The sequence below is a fragment of the Osmerus eperlanus genome, chromosome 9 (genome assembly GCF_963692335.1).
Source record: "Osmerus eperlanus chromosome 9, fOsmEpe2.1, whole genome shotgun sequence".
In the NCBI taxonomy this organism is placed as follows: Eukaryota; Metazoa; Chordata; class Actinopteri; order Osmeriformes; family Osmeridae; genus Osmerus; species Osmerus eperlanus.
The window spans coordinates 18,211,425-18,237,289 of NC_085026.1; the positions used below are offsets into that span (position 1 = coordinate 18,211,425).

At 52.0% G+C, this 25,865-nt stretch overlaps 2 protein-coding genes across 3 annotated transcripts in view; one reads left to right on the forward strand and one right to left on the reverse strand.

Moving 5' to 3' along the window:
- The first annotated feature begins 45 nt into the window (after positions 1-45).
- Positions 46-25,865, forward strand: part of dnajc17 (DnaJ (Hsp40) homolog, subfamily C, member 17) — a 33,344-nt gene continuing 7,524 nt past the window's right edge. The window contains exons 1-11 of one of the 2 annotated variants that reach the window (XR_009931397.1): positions 46-235; positions 3,458-3,527; positions 5,421-5,479; positions 5,569-5,656; positions 6,261-6,337; positions 7,487-7,604; positions 8,587-8,636; positions 10,227-10,304; positions 15,068-15,148; positions 15,569-15,691; positions 24,914-25,131. Coding sequence is in view for 1 of the 2 variants with exons in the window: in XM_062470034.1 (XP_062326018.1) it covers positions 80-235; positions 3,458-3,527; positions 5,421-5,479; positions 5,569-5,656; positions 6,261-6,337; positions 7,487-7,604; positions 8,587-8,636; positions 10,227-10,304; positions 15,068-15,148; positions 15,569-15,691 (900 nt within the window). In the remaining variant the exon portion in view is untranslated. The remainder of the gene's footprint in view (positions 236-3,457; positions 3,528-5,420; positions 5,480-5,568; positions 5,657-6,260; positions 6,338-7,486; positions 7,605-8,586; positions 8,637-10,226; positions 10,305-15,067; positions 15,149-15,568; positions 15,692-24,913; positions 25,132-25,865) is intronic. The other variant, XM_062470034.1, reaches the window with a different exon arrangement.
- On the reverse strand, positions 20,197-22,547 carry LOC134026993 (cdc42 effector protein 3). The gene is made up of 2 exons (XM_062470092.1): positions 22,536-22,547; positions 20,197-22,477 (listed from the first exon to the last, which is right to left on the reverse strand). Exon 2 carries the CDS (start codon positions 22,261-22,263, stop codon positions 21,607-21,609), a length of 657 nt encoding a protein of 218 aa, XP_062326076.1. The 5' UTR covers positions 22,264-22,477; positions 22,536-22,547; the 3' UTR covers positions 20,197-21,606.

A 25,865-nucleotide genomic window follows, 5' to 3' on the forward strand; every position in this document is an offset into this window, starting at 1 on the left:
GCGCGATGAACTACAAATCCCATGTCCTACGACACAGTCAAATGCATCCCTTCCGAGTTGAAAGGTTACAACGTCATCCATGTGTTTCTTCCACAACAAACACAACTGTATCCTTACTGATTATATTGTTTGTGCAAAATTTAAGAAAATGTCTGGAAAAACTGGAACAAAAGATCTTTTGAAGATGGATTTATACGGTTTACTTGGAATCGACAGCTCTGCGACGCTCAAAGAGGTGTGTACTTGAATGCTGCTAGCCTTGAAGCTGTATGTTAGCTAAGCTAGATAAATTGCATTTGCACATACTAAAGTAATACTACGAGTCTTTGACAGTCAGATAAAATGAGACGGTTGCTTTAAACTAATGTAGTTCACTACCAGCGTGACATAAAATATTTTTAATTTTGTCTTCAATAATGCGTCGCATACAATCATCTAGGTAGGTAGCCTAGCTAGCTTCCTGTCATTGCTTAAATACCACCGCTATCGAAATGTACCAGCAAGGCAGCACCGGCACGGACGGAGGCTGGATAACTAATAGCTTAGTTGTTTGTTTGCTATCTATTTATTTATCTAGCCAGCCGGCGGTTGAGCGAAAACCGTCTTTCTCTGCCGAGTCATAGCTAGCTAGTAACTGGATTCACAACCATATTGTTTAAGTACATTTAAATGACCACTAAGTGGCGGTATAGTATAAGTGTGGGATTACTAGCTAACTCTTAGTGGAGAGTTTCTGTAGCCAACCTGACTGCTGTAGCAATAACACAGAAGGTACACAGTCTGTAGACCATTACATTACATTTACATTTAGTCATTTAGCAGACGCTCTTATCCAGAGCGACTTACAGTAAGTACAGGGACATTCCCCCGAGGCAAGTAGGGTGAAGTGCCTTGCCCAAAGACGCAACGTCATTTGACACGGCCGGGAATCGAACTGGCAACCTTCTGATTACCAGCCACCTGACTCCCAGCGATACCCAACCCAGTGGTCCGCGGCCCAGTGGGCCGCTAGGGTAATACAGCATTACAGTACAGGCAAATAATAAGCCTTCTATACTCTTTGATACAGGTGGGCTGCCAAACCAATGAAAAATAAAGTATATATGTCTATGGTTACCCAGGTTACCTCTTTACAATGTGTGCTTACTGTGGCACTGATGGACAAGTTGTCTTCTTTGATCACTCAAATAAATATTGCCTTGAAAGCAAACTGTTTGTTGTTAAACCTGTGTGATAAGCGCCAATTAAGTCAACGGGTGTGTTGGGCGGCGATAAAATATTTGGGCTATGCAAGTGGGCCGCAAAGTGGAAAAGGTTGGGAAAGGCTATAGACATCTAGGCCTACCTGTGTGTGCATGAGGCAGTAGAGTCTAGTTTGAATGAGTGTGTGTGTGGGGGGGGGGGGGGGTTAGGCGCTTAATGGCTTTCATCAGTATTTCTAAAAAAAAAAAATATATATATATATGCAGTTTAGTTAAGTAGGAACTTCTTTTTTATTTTTCAAAAAGAAGATTATGAATGTCTTTAAACACAGACAGGTGTATTTCTGTTAGTTCTGAAAAGACGCCCCAACCCCCTTCATAATTTTTACAGCTCAAAAGCTAAATCCCATCCCCCTGTTCCCAACACGTTCACTCATTTCTTCACAACAACCTCTACACAATTTCCAGCTCCAAAGATCTGCAGGCCAGAAAGGCAACGAAAATTGCTGCCAAATTGAGGAAAGAAGTTAATTTCTTAATTGTGTTTCAAAGTCTCATCCGCCCCAGAGGAACATGGAGGGGAAGTTGGCGGTTGTGGCGGGAGTGTGTGGCCGTACTGTGTGAGGTCTGATGGTCGGGACTGATACCAAAACCAAACCCTCAGACAGTGTCCATGGGCAGGACTGGGAGGCTAAAAAACAGACGGCTAAATCTCTGAAGTGGATCGATGTGATTAGATTAGCACCTCCAGCTGCAGCGCTTCAACACGGTTCATCTTAGCGAGGAAGTTGCTTTTCCCCTAGACCAGACTCATGGTGATATGGGTTCAACCACAGCATGGAAACACTTTCTCTGACGTATTAGGCTTCCTGGAAGTGCTGCTTCCCCTGGTGTGGGTCAGCCCTCTGGCTACCTCTGTCATTATCTCTGTTATTTCCTTCTGCACCTCTTGTTTAAGAGGGGGGCTGATTTCACGGCCAAGGAGTCAGGAGTGTGGAATTTGTAGATATGAACATCAGTGGTTGGGTGGCAGCCATATTTGTTTCATTTGAGTCACTCTGGCGTCTAATCGCTCCCTCAGTTTGGGGGTAGGGGTTTCAGGGTGTAGATATTTCATCTTGGCTCTCCTCCACAGCCCTGCGTGTCAGTGTGTCTGTAAGGAGGCTGGCTCTGCCAAGTTCCTGCTGCTCGGACAGCTTTAATGATGTTTAGACCAGAATGTAGCCCACCTAGTGCAAAGGGTTAGAAAGCATTATCTGGAAGACAGAGGCAGGCGCCCTTCAGACTTAGTCACTATGCCAAACACAAACACACACACACTCCAAATTGAACTGTCCTTTGTAGCCAGTGGATTATCTTATCACATCACTGGAAGTCATTGTTTCCAGCCTATCTGCTGTGGTCTGGATGTCCAGGACCTTCCTCAGAGAGCAGAACAGTGACACATGCCGCCTCGAGAGGGTTACAGTCATCATGGTTATCATTCTGCTGAACAACCAAGAGTTGCAACAAAAGTATTTCTAAAAATTACAACCTCAGCTTTTGAGTGGAACCTTGTTTTGGACTACAGTAGTCCAAAGAATTGTTCCAGAATCATTTCCCCGTATTCTCAAAATGTTTTGGCGCCGGGCCTAAGTTATTAATGGCCCCATTTCTGTGATAGACAATGGTGTGCTGTTTATATTCGTTCTGGCTTGAATAAAGGCTGGCGTTTGCTGCCAACACGTCCACATTTATCCTTGAAATTTGGCTCCTTGGAATTCTCTGGAACTTCTGAGAGAGTAACTGACTGAACAGTCAACAAAAAAGCCACGCTATGCCTATAAGGACATTGTGAAACATCTATCTGCTACTCGATCCCTTTAAAAAGAAGGATTCAAAAATGTGGGTGAACCAACCGCACCACAGTCAAAATATATGGTGCGTTTGCTGCTGAAACTCCTGCAGATCACTTAGTAAAAGACATGGAAGTTAGGTGATCAACACAAAATGGTGACTTGTTATAAATGGCACGGGTCCAAACCATGGGCCACATTTCAACCCTCTGAGTAACAAAATAAATAATATCTTTAGTACAGTACGTGCTTAGAGTTTCCGAGCCTGTGATATCCTGCCAGAGGCCGTTTGGCCTGGAGACTCTATAGCAGGGAATATCCAGGCCGCAAACAAGCCTCTGTTTGTCACGTGAAGTCAAATGTAAAGTAAACCAGCTTGTGGTGTTTATAAAGACTGTGTTGTGTCTCCTTCTCTTCCAGGTCAAGAAAGCGTATCGACAGAAAGCTCTGACGTGCCACCCAGACAAGAACCCAGACAACCCAAAAGCTGGTGAGCCAAGAGGTTGTTTCCCAGGTCCCCCCACCCCCCTGATGCCCTACCACCTCCCCTGATGCCCTACCACCTCCCCTGATGCCCTACCACCTCCCCTGATGCCCTACCACCTCCCCTGATGCCCTACCACCTCCCCTGATGCCCAACCACCTCCCCTGATGCCCTACCACCTCCCCTGATGCCCTACCACCTACCCTGATGCCCTACCACCTCCCCTGATGCCCTACCACCTCCCCTGATGCCCTACCACCTCCCCTGATGCCCTACCACCTCCCCTGATGCCCTACCACCTCCCCTGATGCCCTACCACCTCCCCTGATGCCCTACCACCTCCCCTGATGCCCTACCACCTCCCCTGATGCCCTACCACCTCCCCTGATGCCCTACCACCTCCCCTGATGCCCTACCACCTCCCCTGATGCCCTACCACCTCCCCTGATGCCCTACCACCTCCCCTGATGCCCTACCACCTCCCCTGATGCCCTACCACCTCCCCTGATGCCCTACCACCTCCCCCGATGCCCTACCACCCCCCCCCCCCGATGCCCTACCACCCCCCCCTGATGCCTGGTCGATACCCAACGCCCAACCCCACCCCACTCACCTCTCCACAAGTTTCCCAGCTAGCAGGCTAGCAGGCCGGAAATCGGAAATGTCAGTACAACAATAAAAAAACAACAACTGTCTCAGACACGGGCCGTCCAAGGCATGTGTTCTGCTGAGGTCTGCGCGGTCGCTGGATGCCCCCTAACAATTCCTGATTAAGTCAGGAAAAATGGGAAACGAGGGGGTAATAGAGGGGGCTGAGAAGGGGGGCGGAGGGTGTATTTCCCAGAAATGAGCAGGAGATGGCTAGAAAGCCTCTCGCTCACATGCACAGATTTAGTCCCCTCACGCGAGAGGGGGAAGAGCCCAAGGAGGGGGGGGCGGGGGGGACGAGGTGAGTTGGGGGTCATGTCCCCCCCCCCTCCTGCACGGTGACACCCCGTGCTGACAAGGCACCATGGAATCTCAGTGAGCTGTGGGGTAACCCAAGCCCTGTTACATGTGTGGGGTAACCCAAGCCCTGTTACATGTGTGGGGTAACCCAGGCCCTGTTGCATGTGTGGGGTAACCCAGGCCCTGTTGCATGTGTGGGGTAACCCAGGCCCTGTTGCATGTGTGGGGTAACCCAAGCCCTGTTACATGTGTGGGGTAACCCAAGCCCTGTTACATGTGTGGGGTAACCCAGGCCCTGTTACATGTGTGGGGTAACCCAGGCCCTGTTACATGTGTGGCGTAACCCAGGCCCTGTTGCATGTGTGGGGTAACCCAGGCCCTGTTACATGTGTGGGGTAACCCAGGCCCTGTTACATGTGTGGGGTAACCCAGGCCCTGTTACATGTGTGGGGTAACCCAGGCCCTGTTACATGTGTGGGGTAACCCAAGCCATGGGTAGGGTAGCGGGGGCTGTGTGGGTAGGGTAGCGGGCCAGTCATTAGAGGCACCTTTTAACGGAGGAAACGTTTATGTCAGCCTCTGGTCCGCGTTGGCACAGAGACGCAACCCCCCCCTCCAACTCCCCCCTTCCCCCGCTCTCCCTCACCTCCCTTCACGTGTTAAGAGCTCACAGACTTCTCATTACTGTGACTTTTGTACGTTGTTAACCTTTGTTCCATGTTGTTGTTTAGAGCTGACATGCGACAGATATATGTGACAATATATATTTTCCCCTCGAATGAATGTGTTTCTCGAGGTAGTGTGTGCAGGGTATGGTGTGGGTGTGTGTGTGTGTGGTGTGTAATGTGTGTAATGTGTGTGGGTGTGGGTGTGTGTGTGTGTGGTGTGTGTGGTGTGTGTGTGTGGTGTGTAATGTGTCATCTTGCTGATGGCTGTCCTCTCTCCTCCCAGCTGACCTGTTCCACCAGCTGTCCCAGGCTCTGGAGGTTCTGACGGACGCTGCAGCCAGGGTACCCACACGCACGCACACACGCACGCACACACACACATACACACACTGTTGCATTGTTACTGATGGAAGCCATGTCCCGCGTGCCAGGCTGCCTATGACCAGGTGCGTGCTGCCAAGAAGCAGGCAGAGCAGAGGAACAGGAACCTGGATGACAAGAGGAAGAAGATCAAGCTTGGTGAGCTCCCTCAGCGCCCTGTCCCTCAGTGCTGTCCCTCAGCGCCCTGTCCCTCAGTGCTGTCCCACAGCGCCCTGTCCCTCAGTGCTGTCCCACAGCGCCCTGTCCCACAGCGCCCTGTCCCTCAGTGCTGTCCCACAGCGCCCTGTCCCACAGCGTCCTGTCCCTCAGCGCCCTGTCCCTCAGCGCCCTGTCCCTCAGCGCCCTGTCCCACAGCGCCCAGTCCCTCAGCGCCCTGTCCCACAGCGCCCTGTCCCACAGCGCCCTGTCCCACAGCGCCCTGTCCCACAGCGCCCAGTCCCTCAGCGCCCTGTCCCACAGCGCCCTGTCCCACAACGCCCTGTCCCTCAGTGCTGTCCCTCAGCGCCCTGTCCCACAGCGCCCTGTCCCACAACGCCCTGTCCCTCAGTGCTGTCCCACAGCGCCCTGTCCCACAGCGCCCTGTCCCACAGCGCCCTGTCCCACAACGCCCTGTCCCTCAGCGCCCTGTCCCTCAGCGCCCTGTCCCTCAGCGCCCTGTCCCTCAGCGCCCTGTCCCTCAGCGCCCTGTCCCACAGCGCCCTGTCCCACCGTACAGTCAACTGTGTGTGTGTGTCTGTTCCAGATTTAGAGGCCAGGGAGCGACAGGCTGAGGCCCAGAGCCAGGAGGAGGTGAAGATCACTAGAACACTTGAGGAAGAGGTAGGATGTTTATACACACACACTCACAGCATTTACAAACACAGCACACACACACAGCATATGCACGCGCGCTAAACATCTTGTACATCACAAAAAAAACACGTCATTTTTTTGTTTTTAATAATGGACTATATTACACACTCCCAAGGTCAAAAATACTAGGATAGGACCCCATGTTGTTTGTCAAACATTCCTGCTTTGAATGACTCTTGAAATCCAGCAGAAATTTGGGCTTGGAACCAAGTACCAGCCGCACCTGACTGGGGTCATGTGGTTATTACCCATCCACTAATCCCTAACTATCCTTAACCCTAACCCATCCACTAATCCATAACTAACCCTAACCCATCCACTAATCCCTTACTATCTCTAACCCTAACCCATCCACTAATCCCTAACTAACCCATCCACTAATCCCTAACTAACCCTAACCCATCCACTAATCCCTTACTATCTCTAACCCTAACCCATCCACTAATCCCTAACTAACCCATCCACTAATCCCTTACTATCTCTAACCCTAACCCATCCACTAATCCCTAACCCTAACCCATCCACTAATCCCTAACTATCTCTAACCCTAACCCATCCACTAATCCCTAACCCTAACCCATCTACTAATCCCTAACTATCTCTAACCATAACCCATCCACTAATCCCTAACCCTAACCCATCCACTAATCCCTAACTAACCCTAACCCATCTACTAATCCCTAACTATCTCTAACCATAACCCATCCACTAATCCCTAACCCTAACCCATCTGCTAATCCCTAACTATAGCTAACCCTAACCCATCCAATCCATGAGATTGCATGATTTCATGTGCTTTGCCTTATAAAGTCCATGCTGCAGAAATTTTTGGGAGATTTAAGAGGTGAATCATGACTTTTGCTTATTTGACTAATTGCATGTAATCCCAGCTCCACGTGGAGATGTGGGGTATTACCAGTAGGTGGCAGTGTTCTGTCATCTGTGTGAAACATAAACAAATGAGTAATCCAGTTAGATTAAAAACTTAAATTAGGATTATGTCAACCATTTTCATGTTTTTTTGTTGTCAGGTCATCAAATTAACTGTGTGTGGGTGCGTGTGTGTGTGTGTGTGGGGAGTAACTGTGTAACTGTGTGTTTGTGTGTGTGCTCCAGATCGCTCGTCTCAGGGAGGAGGGCTCCAGGCAACTGCAAGAGGAGCAGAGACTGATCAAGGAGCAGATCCAGAGAGAATTACAAGGACACACACACAACACAGGCTGCACACACACAGGTAACACACACACACAACCTCCTCTGTACCTCCTAAAAACGTATTAGCATACGAAGAGAAAGAGGCTGTTTGTTTGGATGGCTGACTGAGCAGGACTGAGGGGCTTGTAAAGGGAGCCTGGCCTCCTCCTGAGGGAGGTGTGGGGCTGGCCTCCTCCTGAGGGAGGTGTGGGGCTGGCCTCCCTCCTAGGGAGGTGTGGGGCTGGCCTCCTCCTGAGGGAGGTGTGGGGCTGGCCTCCCTCCTAGGGAGGTGTGGGGCTGGCCTCCCTCCTAGGGAGGTGTGGGGCTGGCCTCCTCCTGAGGGAGGTGTGGGGCTGGCCTCCCTCTGAGGGAGGTGTGGGGCTGGCCTCCTCCTGAGGGAGGTGTGGGGCTGGCCTCCTCCTGAGGGAGGTGTGGGGCTGGCCTCCCTCTGAGGGAGGTGTGGGGCTGGCCTCCCTCTGAGGGAGGTGTGGGGCTGGCCTCCCTCTGAGGGAGGTGTGGGGCTGGCCTCCTCCTGAGGGAGGTGTGGGGCTGGCCTCCCTCTGAGGGAGGTGTGGGGCTGGCCTCCTCCTGAGGGAGGTGTGGGGCTGGCCTCCCTCAGAGGGAGGTGTGGGGCTGGCCTCCCTCAGAGGGAGGTGTGGGGCTGGCCTCCCTCAGAGGGAGGTGTGGGGCTGGCCTCCTCCTGAGGCCACCCTGAGGCCAGCCCAGGTCAGCACATCTTCCCCGAGCTCTCTGCTCGCACGCTAGCAGGCCTCCCCTGGAGGAGAGCGTTCTCCAGGCCAGCAGGCTGGGGCCAGAGCCAGCATGGTGGGACTAGCAGACAGCTACCACGGTAACCACGGTGACCAGCGGCCCGCAGAGAGGGTGGCTGTCTGGATCCACACAGAGGCTGGTCTCTACCGGCAGCCCGGGGGGCACCGCCTTCCCTGACCACACCGGGTGTTTGTCTGTTTGTTTGGATGAATAATCTTCTGTCTTTCTGTCTCCTCTTCTCACGAGCTCAGATTCCAAGAGCAACCAACTCTCCAAGAGCAATGTGACCCCTAAATTAAAAGTAAGAGGTTCTGGGATTAGTCAGGGGAGGGGATCAGGAGCCCGGGTTAGGGTCAGGGTTCTTGTGGGAGAGGAGGGAGGGAGGGAGGGAGAAAGCGAGGGAGAAAGCGAGGGAGAAAGCGAGGGAGAAAGCGAGGGAGAAAGCGAGGGAGAAAGCGAGGGAGAAAGCGAGGGAGGGAGTGATGGGGGGGGGTCTCCACATTGAGGAATCTGTATATTGAGTAAAACATGTTCCTAACCTCCAAGGTATTTCATGCTGTATGCTAGCGGAGTTCAGCTGAAACCAAAGACATTTGGAGTATATATGAGAGCCCTCCCTCTCCCCTAAAGCTGCACGTAGCCCTCCTCCACGGAGGCTGTTGTCAGGAGGGCAGTAACTACGTACAGAGAGGCCTTATTCTCTGTCCTCTGGAACTCACCCAGTTCCTCAGCATTAAAGTACACCAGGGATGTTAGCTAATGTGTTTAGATATTTAATCTTGTTAAAATGTCCGATAGCCATCGGGATCAGTGTATCCCCTCAAAAACGACTTCGTTTGTGTTCAAGGAAGACAAGCATGATGGGAAGGCTGGCCTGCTCTGGCCCTGCTGTGTCTGAGGCTCAACACATGTTCACTAAGTAAACCATCACACAGGTTTAAGGGTGTTCTAGTGCAGTATTGATGGGACTAAATAAAAGACATCTGAATAGCTTTTTGATGGCTGACTGAGTCTCTAATGACCTCTGCCATGAAAGCAGTGCTGTTTCCTTGTATTCCAGCACAGAGGTATGTGTTCATAGTAAATGATCAGAACTTAATCTTTCACTTTGTGCCAAAATAAATCCCACAAGATGAATTTCCAAACAGAACATTTTAAAATTATGACAAATATCAGTTACGTTTTAGGTTGGGGTTAACTGGAGATCCTTTGTCCTTGATACCTTGTCCTCATGCAACTGAATAATATTACTGGTCCTTGATCATTAATCAGTCTCCTTCTGCACAGAACAACAGATTCTAAGACCAGGACATTTGCCTGCCTGGACTTTGTTCGTGTGACAGAGTGTTTGGGTTTGAAACCCTTCCCGTTATTTGCTGGTTGCCGGTCCAAGATTTCAAATCTACAACTGGAGACACGTGTGTGTGTGTCCAGCCAGAGAACTCCAATCTCCATTAGGTTGTTTAGACTATCAGTGACATAAGTATTCCTGTAAAGTGTTGGAGCAGGCTAGGCCCTGGGCATCCCCCTCGCTGAGAGATGATTAAACTTCAAGGTTATCCTTGAAGAGGAGTACGACCCTGGAAGAAGACAGCATTTGACAAATATTTATTGCCAAAAATGGAAGGGTAATTTCTTTGACAGTGAACAGTGCTGGGCCTCTACAGAGCCTTTTCTCCCCCTGCTGAGAGGCGTTGGACCGTTCCACATGCAGGTCATAGACAGGGGAGAAAGCAGACCGTTCCACATGCAGGTCATAGACAGGGGAGAAAGCAGACCGTTCCACATGCAGGTCATAGACAGGGGAGAAGGCAGAAAGGAAGAGAAGTGTGTATTTGTATGACTGATCTAGGTTGTGTCCTGTGCACTGACTGTTTCTTTTCTCTTCCAGTTGAAGTGGAAATGTAAAAAGCAGGATGACACAGATGGAGATTACTCTCAAGACGTCCTCTCTGCTCTCCTCAGTAAGGTGGGTCTCTCCTCAGTAAGGTGGGTCTCTCCTCAGTAAGGTGGGTCTCTCCTCAGTAAGGTGGGTCTCTCCTCAGTAAGGTGGGTCTCTCCTCAGTAAGATGGGTCTCCTCAGTAAGATGGGTCTCTTCTCAGTAAGGTGGGTCTCCTCAGTAAGATGGGTCTCCTCAGTAAGATGGGTCTCCTCAGTAAGATGGGTCTCTCCTCACTAAGGTGGGTCTCTCCTCAGTAAGGTGGGTCTCTCCTCAGTAAGGTGGGTCTCCTCAGTAAGGTGGGTCTCTTCTCAGTAAGGTGGGTCTCTTCTCAGTAAGGTGGGTCTCCTCAGTAAGGTGGGTCTCTCCTCAGTAAGGTGGGTCTCTCCTCAGTAAGGTGGGTCTCCTCAGTAAGGTGGGTCTCTCCTCAGTAAGGTGGGTCTCTCCTCAGTAAGGTGGGTCTCTCCTCAGTAAGGTGGGTCTCCTCAGTAAGATGGGTCTCCTCAGTAAGATGGGTCTCTTCTCAGTAAGGTGGGTCTCTCCTCAGTAAGATGGGTCTCTTCTCAGTAAGGTGGGTCTCTCCTCAGTAAGGTGGGTCTCTCCTCAGTAAGGTGGGTCTCCTCAGTAAGATGGGTCTCTTCTCAGTAAGGTGGGTCTCCTCAGTAAGATGGGTCTCCTCAGTAAGATGGGTCTCCTCAGTAAGATGGGTCTCTCCTCACTAAGGTGGGTCTCTCCTCAGTAAGGTGGGTCTCTCCTCAGTAAGGTGGGTCTCCTCAGTAAGGTGGGTCTCTTCTCAGTAAGGTGGGTCTCTTCTCAGTAAGGTGGGTCTCCTCAGTAAGGTGGGTCTCTCCTCAGTAAGGTGGGTCTCTCCTCAGTAAGGTGGGTCTCTCCTCAGTAAGGTGGGTCTCTCCTCAGTAAGGTGGGTCTCTCCTCAGTAAGGTGGGTCTCCTCAGTAAGATGGGTCTCCTCAGTAAGGTGGGTCTCTTCTCAGTAAGGTGGGTCTCTCCTCAGTAAGGTGGGTCTCTCCTCAGTAAGGTGGGTGTCTTCTCAGTAAGGTGGGTCTCTCCTCAGTAAGATGGGTCTCCTCAGTAAGGTGGGTCTCCTCAGTAAGGTGGGTCTCTCCTCAGTAAGGTGGGTCTCTCCTCAGTAAGGTGGGTCTCTTCTCAGTAAGATGGGTCAGGCTGTGTGGGGTGAGGCAGGCCGTGAGGGGTGAGACAGGCTGTGTGGGGTGAGACAGACTGTGAGGGTTGAGACAGGTTGTGTGGGGTGAGACAGGCCTTGTGGGGGGAGACAGGCTGTGTGGGGGGAGACAGGCTGTGAGGGGTGAGACAGACCGTGTGGGGTGAGACAGGCCGTGTGGGGGGAGACAGGCCGTGAGGGGTGAGACAGACCGTGTGGGGGGAGACAGGCTGTGTGGGGGGAGACAGGCCGTGTGGGGTGAGACAGGCCGTGTGGGGTGAGACAGGCTGTGAGAGGTGAGACAGACCGTGTGGGGTGAGACAGGCTGTGTGGGGGGAGACAGACTGTGAGGGGTGAGACAGGCTGTGAGGGGTGAGACAGGCTGTGAGGGGTGAGACAGGCTGTGAGGGGTGAGACAGGCCGTGTGGGGTGAGACAGGCCGTGTGGGGTGAGACAGGCTGTGAGAGGTGAGACAGGCTGTGAGGGGTGAGACAGCAGGTCTTAGGTCTCTCAGACCAGCTCTCTCCAGTCCAGCTTACTCTGAGGTCTGCATGACTTCACTGGGTTACATGTTTCTTATTTTGCCCTTTAAACAAGCCCCATAAAATGTTGTTGCAGCTAAAAATGCTAAGGGCAATGTTGCTATTGCCCTCTTAAACCGGTGCACGCCATTGTTCCATCCCCCTGTTACCAGGAGGGTTTATCAGTGCCAGGGGAGTCATTCGGAAATGTGCTCTTCTCATGCAAGCTGCTACCACCTTGTTCAGTTCACTGCTAGGGGGAGTCCTGGTGGGTGGAGGCTGGATGGGGGTGAGGCAGGGTGGGGGTGAGGCAGGGTGGGGGTGAGGCAGGGTGGGGGTGAGGCAGGGTGGGGATGGAGGCAGGGTGGGGATGGAGGCAGGGTGGGGATGAGGCAGGGTGGGGATGAGGCAGGGTGGGGGTGAGGCAGGGTGGGGGTGAGGCAGGGTGGGGATGAGGCAGGGTGGGGATGAGGCAGGGTGGGGGTGAGGCAGGGTGGGGGTGAGGCAGGGTGGGGGTGAGGCAGGGTGGGGGTGAGGCAGGGTGGGGATGGAGGCAGGGTGGGGATGAGGCAGGGTGGGGATGGAGGCAGGGTGGGGATGGAGGCAGGGTGGGGATGGAGGCAGGGTGGGGATGAGGCAGGGTGGGGGTGAGGCAGGGTGGGGGTGAGGCAGGGTGGGGTGAGGCAGGTGGGGGTGAGGCAGGGTGGGGATGAGGCAGGGTGGGATGAGGCAGGGTGGGGATGAGGCAGGGTGGGGGTGAGGCAGGGTGGGGGTGAGGCAGGTGGGGTGAGGCAGGGTGGGGTGAGGCAGGGTGGGGGTGAGGCAGGGTGGGGATGGAGGCAGGGGTGGGGATGGAGGCAGGGTGGGGATGGAGGCAGGGTGGGGATGGAGGCAGGGTGGGGATGGAGGCAGGGTGGGGGTGAGGCAGGGTGGGGGTGAGGCAGGGTGGGGGTGACGCAGGGTGGGGATGAGGCAGGGTGGGGGGTGAGGCAGGGTGGGGATGGAGGCTGGATGGGGGTGAGGCTGGATGGGGGTGAGGCAGGGTGGGGGTGAGGCAGGGTGGGGATGAGGAGGCGGATGAGAATGGTGCCAGTGCAGTGTCACTGACGTCAGGAACCCTAAAAAAAGATGACAGCTTCTCAATCTGTCCTCCGCACGCACTCAGGAGCAGGCACAAGGAGGCCGGGTCAAAGGATTGTGGGAAAATGAGTTTAGTCAGGGTTTTTTCCAAGAGAAAGAGGGAGAGAATAAAAACATTCAACGATGTCTTGAAGGGCAAGTTTGGTTGAGTGACAGTTTGTGTGTGTGTGTGGGGGGGGGGACATCCATAGAGTACGTGTGTGAGACTGCGTGTGTGTTTTGGACCCTCTCCCGGTTACGTGTCCTCCAAAGGGAAAAGGAGACATTCAAATATTTGGATTTGTGAAATAGAGGTCTAGAGAGACTCTGCTTTTGTCACTCTTGGCCCACTACACTGTCCTCAAACACACTGTATTACTGGCTTGTCCTGTTCCCATAGACACACAGTCTGGGAATCCCTCCCTCCCTCCCTCTCTCCCTCCCTCCCTGCCTCCCTCCCTCCCTCCCTCCCTCTCTCCCTGCCTCCCTGCCTCCCTCCCTCCCTGCCTCCCTCCCTCCCTCTCTCCCTGCCTCACTCCCTCCCTCTCTCCCTGCCTCACTCACTCCCCTCACTCACTCCCTCCCTCCCTCTCTCCCTGCCTCCCTCCCTCCCTCTCTCCCTGCCTCACTCCCTCCCTCACTCACTCCCTCCCTCCCTCTCTCCCTGCCTCACTCCCTGCCTCACTCCCTCCCTCACTCCCTCCCTCACATCCCTCCCTCCCTCTCTCCCTGCCTCACTCCTTTGCTGAGGAAGGAACTGTATGTCAGGTGACACTCTGTAAATATTCTACCAAACACGGGCTGTGTGCTTGTACCCTTGAGAACATCTCCACGAGCCCAGAAGCCCTGATTCCCTCCTGTATCATTATCACTGCAGCTGACAAGGATCACTTTTACTGCAGCCACCCAGGCCAAGTCCCCCAGCCTCTCCTCCCCAGCCTCTCCTCCCCAGCCTCTCCTCCCCCAGCCTCTCCTCCCCCAGCCTCTCCTCCCCCAGCCTCTCCTCCCCCAGCCTCTCCTCCCCCAGCCTCTCCTCCCCTCTCTTAGACCCAGGGATCAGGGTAATGTGCTAGGCCATCACGGGCCCCCAGGTCCCTCCTGGCCTGCCCAGGTCCCCCCTGGCCTGCCAGGTCCCCCTGGCCTGCCCAGGTCCCCCCTGGCCTGCCCAGGTCCCCCCTGGCCTGCCCAGGTCCCCCCTGGCCTGCCAGGTCCCCCCTGGCCTGCCCAGGTCCCCCCTGGCCTGCCCAGGTCCCCCTGGCCTGCCCAGGTCCCCCCTGGCCTGCCCAGGTCCCTCCCTGGCCTGCCCAGTCCCTCCTGGCCTGCCCAGGTCCCCTCCTGGCCTGCCCAGGTCCCCCCCTGGCCTGCCCAGTCCCTCCTGGCCTGCCCAGGTCCTTCCTGGCCTGCCCAGGTCCCTCCTCTGGTCCCTTGCGGTGGTGTGGCCTGGAGGAGAGCCAGGGCTAGCTTCGGCCTTGTACCAGAACTTGGTTTACTGATTCTTCTCACGTAGACACACAGAGAGTGAAGGAGTCCAGAACTCTGTCCTCGGACGGACCCAGGCTGGTCTCTGTCCTTTGACGGACTCAGGCTGGTCTCCACTGTGAAATGCTACAGAGGTCACTCTTTCTAAAGATCATTTGGCTCTCTACTACTCTCTCTCCCACTCTCTCTCCCACTCTCTCTCCTGCTACTACCTGACTGAGCAACTTCTATTCCTGCTTTTCCAGTCCAAGTCTGTGTTTGATTGATAGTGTCTTCCACTGTGAGAAAACAGTTTGAAAATATTAATATCTGGTAATTTTCTCTCTCTCTCTCTCTCTCTCTCTCTCTCTCTCTCTCTCTCTCTCTCTCTCTCTCTCTCTCTCTCTCTCTCTCTCTCTCTCTCTCTCTCTCTCTCTCCTCTCTCTCTCTCTCTCTCTCTCTCTCTCTCTCTCTCTCTCTCTCTCTCTCTCTCTCTCTCTCTCTCTCCTTCCTAGTATGGTGATGTTTTAAATGTCCTCATATCCAGTAAGAAGAAGGGAAGTGCTGTGGTGGAATTCGCAACCGTCAGAGCAGCTGTAAGTTCCTTGGCTTTTGTCTTGTTGAACGTACTATACATTTCCTGTGTGTGTGAGCTGTGTGTGAGCGTGTTGATAGAAACCAGGGACCTGGGGACTGAACCAGCTGATGGTCTAGTGTGTCTCCTCTGTGTTGTGGTGAGCTGGTTTGTTGTGGCTCCCTTCCAGAGAGCATCTCTGGGGCCGGGGGGCCCTGCATAGATCAGGGCCCCCCCACATAGTCTGGGGGACAGACCACCCTGGGTCTCACAAACACACACACTCTCACCAGCCCACACACACACACAGGGGCCGGGCTGGAAGACTCAACAAACTTCAGTCCAGTCTTTAACAGAACGAAGAGAGGAAGTGTTCTGTGGGACCTGAGGGCAGGGCCACTCTGGCTGTGGGCACACAACACTAACTGGCTTGTTCCTGCAGGAACTGGCTTTCAAGAACGAGAGCGGTTTGACGGGGAACCCTCTGAAGATCTCGTGGTTGGAAGGACAGCCTGAAGTCATCTCTCCAGTGTCTCTCGGCCCCGGCCTGTCCTCACCTGCACAGGTACGTCACCAGGGAGACAGCGTGGGCGTGGCCTCTGGGAGACAGCGTGGGTGTGGCCTCAGGCTGGCTGTCATCTGAATGTGCTTCTGACTCCCTCTCTCTGCTCCACCAGCCTGCATGTCTGCCCCATGTTACAAAATCCCCCACATGCACCGCTTCCAATCCAAATAACATTTCTTAAACACCACCCCGCAAGGAGAGGTATGTAAACCTCAGAGGTTTTATTTTTGTATCGGCGAGCAAATATTGCCCTAGCACTTGCTCTCTCCCCGGTGTGTTCCAGAACAATGTGTTTGGTTAAATGGGTTGAAGTTTGTTTGGTTTGGATCGGGCTGTGTTGGGCCCCCGCCTGGCCCCTCCTCCTGGTAACGTCCGACCCCCGGAGGGGGGAATGTGGGGTTCGCTCGGAGGCACGCGGCAAGCAGAGACGAGCGTCCGGCTGTAATGGTGGACTGGCACGACACAGCAGCCCCACCCACCCACCACCACGCCAGACTCCCCTCTCCTCCTCCTCCCCTCCCACCCACCACCACGCCAGACTCCCCTCTCCTCCACACACCTCGACACCCCTGCCCCCCCCACACACATACACACAGCACCCAGGGTGCACATCCACGCACACTGGGACATGTCACACTAATATGTTTTAATGTTGTTATGGTAACCGGTTTGGCCTTACAGATATCCGGCGTAGATTGCTTCATCTCTTTTTAGCTGGCTTTTACATGGCAGAGTATGAAAACATGATTATGGTCATTTTCACATTAGCCCTCAGTGGAGAGGCCTGTATGACATAATGGTAGATCCAGTGGATCTTAGGAGTGTTGTCCTACATCTGGCTCAGGGTCGAGGGAGGGGGAGGGAGAAAGGGAGAATGAATTAGGGAGAGAATGAGTGATGCTTTGAGCTCCGGCTCTTTCCTTTTCTTTCTCTCTCTTAGTCTCTCCATCCCTCTGTCCATGTCTCTCTCCATCCCTCCATCCCTTTCTCTCTCTCTCTCTCCCTCCCTCCCATCCCTTTCTCTCTCTCTCTCTCCCTCCCTCCATCCCTCTCTCTCTCTCTCTCTCTCTCTCTCTCTCTCTCTCTCTCTCTCTCTCTCTCTCTCTCTCTCTCTCTCTCTCTCTCTCTCTCTCTCTCTCTCTTCCCCCCCCCCCCATCAGCTGCAGTCACAGAGGAGCAGTCATAGGACTTCCTGCTTCCTGAACCTCATCCATCCTGCTCCCCACTGCTGTGCAGGGTCCACCTCATCCAGGGGGCCCTGCCCCACGGGGCCCTGCCCCACGGGGCCCTGCCCCAGGGGGCCCTGCCCCAGGGGGCCCTGCCCCACGGGGCCCTGAGGGCCTCGAGGGACGGCATTGCCCCCCGGCCCCCCCAGACCCCCCGGCCCTGTAGCCCCCGGTCTCCCGCTCCGCTCCATAAGTGGTCTCATTCCTCTGGTCTGGCCTCCCCTGGGTAAACCTCTCTGCTGTCACTCTGTGTTTGGTGGGCTCTCCAGACCAGTTTGGTCCCTGTTTCTGACCTTAAATGGTTATTTATGTTTAGAATGTACAAACTGCAACCAAGGTTTGTCCAAGGTGTGTAGTGCTGCTCCACTCTTCCAGACGTGTTCAGGTCCTCTGTTTGGAGAATATCTAGTTTCATTTCCTGAGTAGGGCTTGTTGTTTTGTGTCTCAGCCCGGTGCCATAATAAATCCTTAACGAGAATGTTGTGAAATGAGTACATCTATGAAATATGTCTTGTAAATCTTTCTCAAGTGAGTGTAGTTCTCTTCTAATAGCCATATTGGCATGGAGACATGTGTGTTACGTGCTTCATGGATATTAAAGGAACAATCATACGACACTGAGGGTGGTTTGTGTGACAATAGGTGCTTTATGTTGTTCCGTCATGGTAGAAGCAGAGGTCCCGGTGATGTAGCTCTCCTCGGAGAACACATCTGTTCTCTGACTGGAGGGACCACAGCCACACTCTTATACTGCTAGAACTCTAACCCAACCTCCCAGAATATCTATGCTTTTGGAATCCATGTGTGAGCAGCTGTGGTGATCCTCCATTAGAACCTGTAACAGAATCACGTTCTGGGTTTTGGAGGTGACACACATGGAAATCTCATTGGCCTCCATTTTAGTTTCTTGTATACTGTGTTTAGAGCAGCCCTGTAGGTGGGTGAGGGTGTTTCTAGAGCAGCCCTGTAGGTGGGTGAGGGTGTTTCTAGAGCAGGCCTGTAGGTGGGTGAGGGTGTTTCTAGAGCAGCCCTGTAGGTGGGTGAGGGTGTTTCTAGAGCAGGCCTGTAGGTGGGTGAGGGTGTTTCTAGAGCAGGCCTGTAGGTGGGTGAGGGTGTTTCTAGAGCAGGCCTGTAGGTGGGTGAGGGTGTTTCTAGAGCAGGCCTGTAGGTGGGTGAGGGTGTTTCTAGAGCAGGCCTGTAGGTGGGTGAGGGTGTTTCTAGAGCAGGCCTGTAGGTGGGTGAGGGTGTTTCTTCCCCTGGCAGCTCTGTTGTCAGAAGTAACCACGTGAACCAGATGGAGAACAGCGTGACCCGGGGAACAGCGTGACCCGGAGCGGCCGGTGACTGCAGGGCTGGCAGCCGTAGCAGCACTGGACCTGCTCTCTCCTGGGGAGATAAGTAGGAGGAAGGAGTCTTCTAACCACACAGGGGACAGATGTTGCTGGTCAGCGTACTGCCGTTATCTGCTTCCAGTTGTTATCGGATTGAATGGATTTAGATGAGTTTGGATAGACATTAGAGAGGCTGTGGAATGCAAGGCCTGCTGACTGGATGGGCAGTCTGGGATCTGAAGTCCTAATATTCTGTAGTCAGTTGTTGATTAGACATTTGTTAAGACTGAATTCAACAAGAACCTTTGGGCTTATCACTGACTCTGCAATTTTCCTAATAAGGACTAGATTCTAATAGATCTTCCTCTTGGGGTTTTTGGACTAGTCGTCTGGCATGATAATAATCTGTGGTTATCTTAGTGGTCATCTTGGTGATTAATGTTTGAAAGCCTTGTGATTGGGATGGTTCCTGTGGTGTATTATGGAAATCATGCCGTGTGTGTGCTGAGAGAGGTCATGGGCCTGAGTTAGTACTAAACAACAGCAAACCGTGTGTATGGCTGCACTCCTGTAACGCACCCTGACACTAAGGACTGTTCTATAAACAATATTGCTTTCAGGAACTCTCCCCTCATGCAGCAAACCCACAAGCCCAGGCTGAATATGTTCAGTAGCATTAGGTTCTTCTGCCAGACACAATTAGGAACAGGAATTTCTCAGTTGTCAAAACAATGCCTCAGAAACATTTTTCAGCAAATCAAAAAAGAGAGCCTGTGAAAACTACCCTCTTCTTGTGCGAAGCCAGGGAGGGTTCTGGGTATTCTCCATGATAGCCAGATTGGAATTTGCAGAGAAAGTGGTACCAGATGTGATGGTTGGGGTACCTCACAGTTTAAGATGCTTGGCCAGTTTGCGCTCCGCCAAGATAATTTGTCTTCCAATTCCAGCCTCTCTCTTCTCACATCAGCCGTGAGGTCAGACGCTTGTCAGCTGAACCTGACCGCGCGTGCGGAGCACAACTCGTACAGGCGGTGGGGGTGTCGTACGGTCCAAGGACAGTCTGTAAGGGGTGTGTGTGTCTCTGGTGTGTGTGTCTCTGGTGTGTGTGTGTGTGTGTGTGTGTGGTGTGTGTGTGGTGTTCGCGCGGGCGTGTGCGTGCCTGCGTGTGTGTGTGGTGTGCGTGCGAGCAGACATTGTCCTGATTGGAAAAGTACCCAGTAGATCTCAGATCTGGAAAAGTACCCAGTAGATCCCAGATCTGGAAAAGTACCCAGTAGATCTCAGATCTGGAAAAGTACCCAGTAGATCCCAGATCTGGAGATGTCTACAGCCATGGGGAGCCTGTGTTTCTGGTGTAACCTTGTTCTCCATGAGTTTGTTTTTAGCTTGGGGGTACATACACTATCTTTTGACAATTCCTTTGTAAAGCAAAGTTATTATAACAGATTTGAATTGTTATGGGTGGACTGGAGGTTTTACTGCACGCTGTGTTTGTGTAAAGCAGTGTCCAGAAGAAGACCAGACCAGGGGTTTATAAGGCTAGGTTGCGTTAGTTAGTTAATACCCCATTTGCATCAGTAACCCTGGTAGACTTTGTGACGCAGTGTAAATGCTTGTCTTGTGCCCTTATCTGGGAGTGTAGCGGGTGACTCAGACGAGCTGCTCCCTGCTGTACAGTAGTCACTGCTAGCTCATTGTTCAAGCAGGTGTTCTCAGTGCTTAGCCAACCAGTCAGCGTCTTGCTCATGCTTCATTTCCTCTAAATACTGCTCTCTTTCAAATAGAAACTCCCCGCTAAATAGATTGAAATGTCTTTTTGAATTAGTGACCCTCTGTATTTGATATGATGCAGTCTTTGTGTGTCTGTTGTTCCAGGTCTGTGAGCACGCTGTGTGACCGGTTATGCTTCAGTGCTGCCTCAACAGCAAAAACATGTCAGTCCATCAAAGTGTGTAAACAGTTTTATACAAGCCTTTCAGAATGCTCATCAGTGCAATTCTTTGAATTTGACAAGATTTTGAGTTCCCCGTAGAGAATAATACAACACTCTGTACAGTAAGACACTCACTCTTCTCAGCCAGCGTTATTTTCATAAACAATAATAAATAACACCCTGAAGTATATTACACCAGATGTATAATAAGATGCATAGAGCAGATAAAGGGACTTGATCTGATGCTGTTCCTATGCTAGCAAGGGGCCTGGAGCCTGGGTCCCCTGGCAGGTGGCTATGAGGTCCAGGGGGCCAGGGTGGTGGGTGTGTGTGTGTGTGGGGGGGGGGTTCGGGCCTTGTTTGTTCAGCAGGTACTGTTTAAACCCTCATCAGCAGGCCTGGGCAGTAATGGATGTCTCTGGGCCCCCAACATGTGGAAGTATCAGCTTACCCCTTGCCGCCTACCCACTCCCGCGCCACTCAGCACAACCAGGGACTGCTATTTACAGCTGAGAAAACAGCTCTTGCTGGCTGGTGTCGTCTCTGCGGGGGGCGGGGGGCCTCTGGTTGCAGCCTGGCCTGCCACTACTGGCTGTCTTTATTGGAAGCAGAGCCAAATGTTTGTTTTCACTGTGTTGTTGAGCAGTAGAGATGGGGGCACCTCCGTGCACCCTGCAGGACTGCCTCTGGAAAGCGTGCAGAGGAGAAATTGCGGAGGAACAAGAAAGCCAAATCCTAACAGCTCAGGGACCTTGAAAAGCCTGGAGGGATTTTTCTTCTCCCCAACGTAACACTTAGTCAACAATCACCTTGGTGAGAAAACAGGAAAAATGTGTAGAATGAGAAAGATGGACTAGAATGTTCTCTTCACTGTTCTAGAGCTTGACAGAAATAGAAGTTAAATGATTAACTGGACACAGACTTTATCAAATGCTGTGACAGATAAAAGCTAAAAGAACATGAACTTCGACCCCTCAAAGAACAAAGTCAAAGTTACTCTTTCATTCCGATAGATCATTTATATGTATATAGCATGAACGTTTTCTATAAACTGGTTACGACTCAAAAAGATGGTTTGCTAAACTAAGTATAAGTAGTGGAAATAGATACATTAATAAAAGAAACAGAATTCTTGCCAGTGGGATGGATTCTCACACTTTTGATGTTGTAACTTCGTCAACCAATCACCTCTTACGTACACTTACGTGCTGCTAATTGAGTGAGGCCACAGTTCTGTTCAAACAGTTTTGTTTTAAAGATTTAAAGATTATATCAGCATGTCCTCTGCCTCTGCAATATCTTCTTATAGTCTCTGACGTAGGTAAGAAATAGGTCTAGTGTGAGGTTAGGTTCCAGGGCTAGTACCGCCAAATCCTGCCAGTGAAGACCTTTTACTGAACTCCAACATGGGACCTGTCCTCTTGTTTAGTGCTGGTGTTTCTCCATCACCTGTAGCACGTCGTCCAGGATGGAGGGGCCAAGGTCTAGGCTGAAGGAGAAGCCGCAGTCGTCCTCCTGCAGGGTGGAGTCCTCGGGGCAGGTCAGGATTGAGTCCTCGGGGCAGGTCAGGGTTGAGTCCTCGGGGCAGGTCAGGGTGGAGTCTCCGTCTCTCTCTGAGCTCAGACTGCCTCCGCCAGGGCTGTAACTGTCCCCCACCCTGCGCCTGGTGCTGGCCCCACAGGGACCCTGCTCCTCCACCTCACTGTCCAGCAGGGGCATGGAGTTACACTTGGTCTTCCTCTGGGAGGAGCTGTGGGGGCTGCTTGGCCCCCCGGGGCTGTCTGTGTGCGGGGGCTCGTCCAGGTTGAGGCGTGGGGGCTTGGGGGGCGGGGAGCAGGCCAGGAATATGTTCTGCTCGCTCTGGGAACTCTGCAGCAGCAGGCTGTGTCCCCGCTTCAGGAAGGACAGGTCCCCGAAGCTGTCTGCGTGGGCGTCGTTCCCGATGTGGGTGACGTGGCGGAAGTCTGCCAGCGGCAGGCTGATCATGTTGACCGACAGCACCGCCTTCCTCCTGTGGCTGCGGCCCGACCAGTACCCAGACCCAGACCCAGACTTCCGCTGCAGAGACGCCCTCAGCGGCATCCTCCTGTCCTCGCGTGTCCTCGCGTGTCCTCGCGTGTCCTCAGACGTCCTCGCGTGTCCTCGCGTGTCCTCGCGTGTCCTCAGACGTCCTCGCGTGTCCTCGCGTGTCCTCAGACGTCCTCGCGTGTCCTCAGACGTCCTCGCGTGTCCTCGCGTGTCCTCAGACGTCCTCGCGTGTCCTCGCGTGTCCTCAGACGTCCTCGCGTGTCCTCGCGTGTCTCAGACGTCCTCGCGTGTCCTCATGTGTCTCAGACGTCCTCGCGTGTCTTCAGACGTCCTTGTGTGTCCTCGTGTGTCCTCGCGTGCTCTTCTCAGGCAGGAAGTGGGTGTGAGCTGAGGATCAGAGGCAGGCGTTCACCCTGCACATCAGAGAGAAGACACAAACCAGGAAGTGTTAACATCGGATCAAACCTAACCTCTGATTGGAGGGTGAACGTGATATCAGCACATAGAACACGTCTGAATGTACACTTCTAGAACAACAGTGTGCATGGTTGAAGCATGTGATTGCACAGTTTCCCCAGTGCCAGATGGACTGTGTGGAGGCTGAGGTGGAACAGCAGGCGTTGTTTAGAGAATGCACCTGCTCTGCTCAGTCAAATCATGGGATTCCTCATTATTTGGCGCCTGGGAGCTGGTCCAACACGTGCTTTGAAGTGTTTCGATTCTAAATGTTTATACTTCTTGAATCATGCTGTTTCCCATAAATACAGGTGTGCTCTGTTAAGCCCACTAGAGGAAATGCCTCAGTCTGTCTGACTTACAATAACCATGCACCAAATATGTTCAGTCTTACAGGAACAGTCAGAAGTACTCTTTTGTTTTTTTTTTTCTTTTTTTCACTTTTATCGAGAAGAATAAAGAAGAAGAATCTTGTTAACTGACATCATTAATATCTGGACGTGCTGCTCCTGGTTGCACAGCAGCAGAGCTCCTCAGATATATTTTACAGTAATAAAGAGTTACTGAATGACCTCACATCTCGTAACTCCAGATTATACATCTGCTCATCTGTGAGGGATGGATCTGGTTTGGTGAGGGTTTTTACATTTTTTCTCATCCGCATTTGTAAACTTTTTGCCGAACAAAATGTTCGTAAGATAGTGATTAGAGAAAGTCCAGTTTGTCCAACTGACATGATTGATGAGAGGTAAAATAAATTTATTTTCATTTCCTAACATTTTGCATGCTTGAGATCAATGTCCAAGATAAACTATACCTTCTGTTAGTTCAGCATGGATACAGTCATTTAGTGTTTTGTGAGTTGTAATCATTTTATTGACTTGCACAGAGTGTGGTTCATCATCTCTGGCATGTCCAATGGACAATCTCAGCGGTCTCCCTGATTTTTACAGTCCTCCTAACAACTTCGCTCGCATTAGATCTGCCTTCGTGACTTGAAACACTCACTCAGTAAATGTGTTTTGTTGGCCCGTAAAGGTTATCGGCACTTTAGAAGCAGCGGGTGATTGGAGAGCGCGGACACAACAGCATTCCTTTCCAAACATGTCAGTTTGGGCCGGGCAGGAGGGCTGTTTTCAGCCCTGGTGATCATGTGGAGGACGGGCTGTGTCCAAGTGTGAATGAGAGAATCTGAACAGAGGCCAGTTTGCCATGACCTTTTTTGCGTAATCCTCCTCAATCTACCTGAACGCTTCAGAGAAGGACCTTGACCACCTGTCCACAGTGAACCAATCCAACATTGCTGATTCCAATTCTATTTTGATCAATACCATAGAACAGTAACTATCATATACGTGTATATGATATATTTACATTTAGTCATTTAACAGACACTTTTATCCAGAGCGTATATATATCATACTTGTGTGATCTTTTTTTTAGGTATATAGATATGGAATAGTTCTTACCGTGTGTAGATCCAGTGTGTGTCCTTCAGATGAGTGAGTCAGGAAGCCGAGGAGCTCCTACCTGCTCGTCCACTTTGCCTCGACATGACGGGACTCGTCCAACTGTCGACACCACCGACGAGTCCCACATGAGGCTGGTCCTTAAATCAAACTAGTCTTTCAACCAAAGCTGTCGCTCACGTCTTACCTGAGTCCTAACGATGTTTCAACACCCTTACAGAGGACCCACTTTGTGTTTTCCCCGCTTCTTAAGGTTCTTTCAATTGACACAGACAGTAGCCTAGGCGACGGCTCCCAGCAGGCTAAAGTCCACGCAGGTGTGTCTGTGAGTCTCCTGGAACTCTGACAGAGTGGCCAGGTGAGGTAGGAGCGCAAACAGGGAGGACATGCAGCTGGGATGGGTGTACCTCCCCCTCCTCCTCTCTCTGAGGCCTGTGTGTGTGTGTGTTAACCCAAAGATGATGTCATTCTCCATGCGGTGTGTGTGTTCGGTGGTGTGGAGTCTGTCTGTCTGGCAGCACCTGAGAGGATGGAAGCTTCTGTGCTTGACCACCTCAGGTTCACAACGCTGCAGACCGCAGCAACACGAGCATGTGAGAGAGCATGTGTGTGCCAGTCCAGTTGGAGCCTGAGTGCATTAGTGAACTTGGTATGTGTGTACACTTCCCCTGTGTGTGTGTTCCACCGCCTCTCTGTGTGTGTTTTGGAGCGAGTGCGGGCCTACACACAGAGGGGGTTAACTGATCACTAATCTCCATGTCATTGTCTCTACTCTGCAGATTTCCTGTGCTGGTCTCTGTTAGCTTGTCCAAAGCCCCCTCAAGCTAACACAGGCCGTTCTGGTTGACTGGAGACCCAGAGAACCAGAGTGGTATCGGATGAAGCCATTGACTCGCACACAGACATGCATGTGCTGGCCGGGGTTGCACAACACTGATAACTTGTTGCCGTTCCGATTCCCACGCCTCCGGCTTGCTACATCACCAGCTGGAATGTGGTAGGAACAGGCTGGTGGAAAATTGATGTAATTTGTCTCTCTTAATATTGTGGAGGCAGGAAAGATCCTTAAGATGTGTTTGCTTTCCACTTTCAGATTTCTATAGACAACACGTTAGGCTAATGCTACAGTAAATACTCGCATGTAGCTTAATAAATTATAGGCTCCCAGCATCCTCTGCATCATAACCAGCTGTGAAGACAGACCCTTTAGGAGTTAAGTATTAAGTCTCCTAGGTTAAACTGACCTGGTGTTAGGAGTTAAACAGTATTAAGTCTCTTAGGTTAAACTGACATGGTGTTAGGAGTTAAACAGTGTTAAATCTCCTAGGTTAAACTGACATGGTGTTAGGGAGTGGATTCATACGCAGTTGTTCTCCTCTTGGAATCCTTTCAGCTGCCCTTCCCTGTTATCTTGCCTTCCCTGTTCTCCTTCAGAAGAACTGGTCTGGCTCAACACACACTCTCACCCACACATGAAACGGTTTCTGAGCGTAACATTTGTTCAGGACTAGAATCAAGCGTTTTCAACCACCCACCTTTTAAGCAGGCTTTTAGTATTGTCCCTGCCACAGTTCTGCTTCCCTACATGCACAGCAGCTTCTGAATAGATCTTTAGTAGATGGACTAGCTTCTGTTAGCAGTGCTAGCTTCTGTTAGCAGTGCTAGCTTCTGTTAGCTGTGCTAGCCTCTGTTAGCAGTGCTAGCCTCTGTTAGCTGTGCTAGCTTCATGCA

Bases quoted from the DNA above. Each gene is read 5' to 3' on its own strand.
- LOC134026993 (XM_062470092.1), bottom strand. From the start codon at position 22,263: ATGCCGCTGAGGGCGTCTCTGCAGCGGAAGTCTGGGTCTGGGTCTGGG.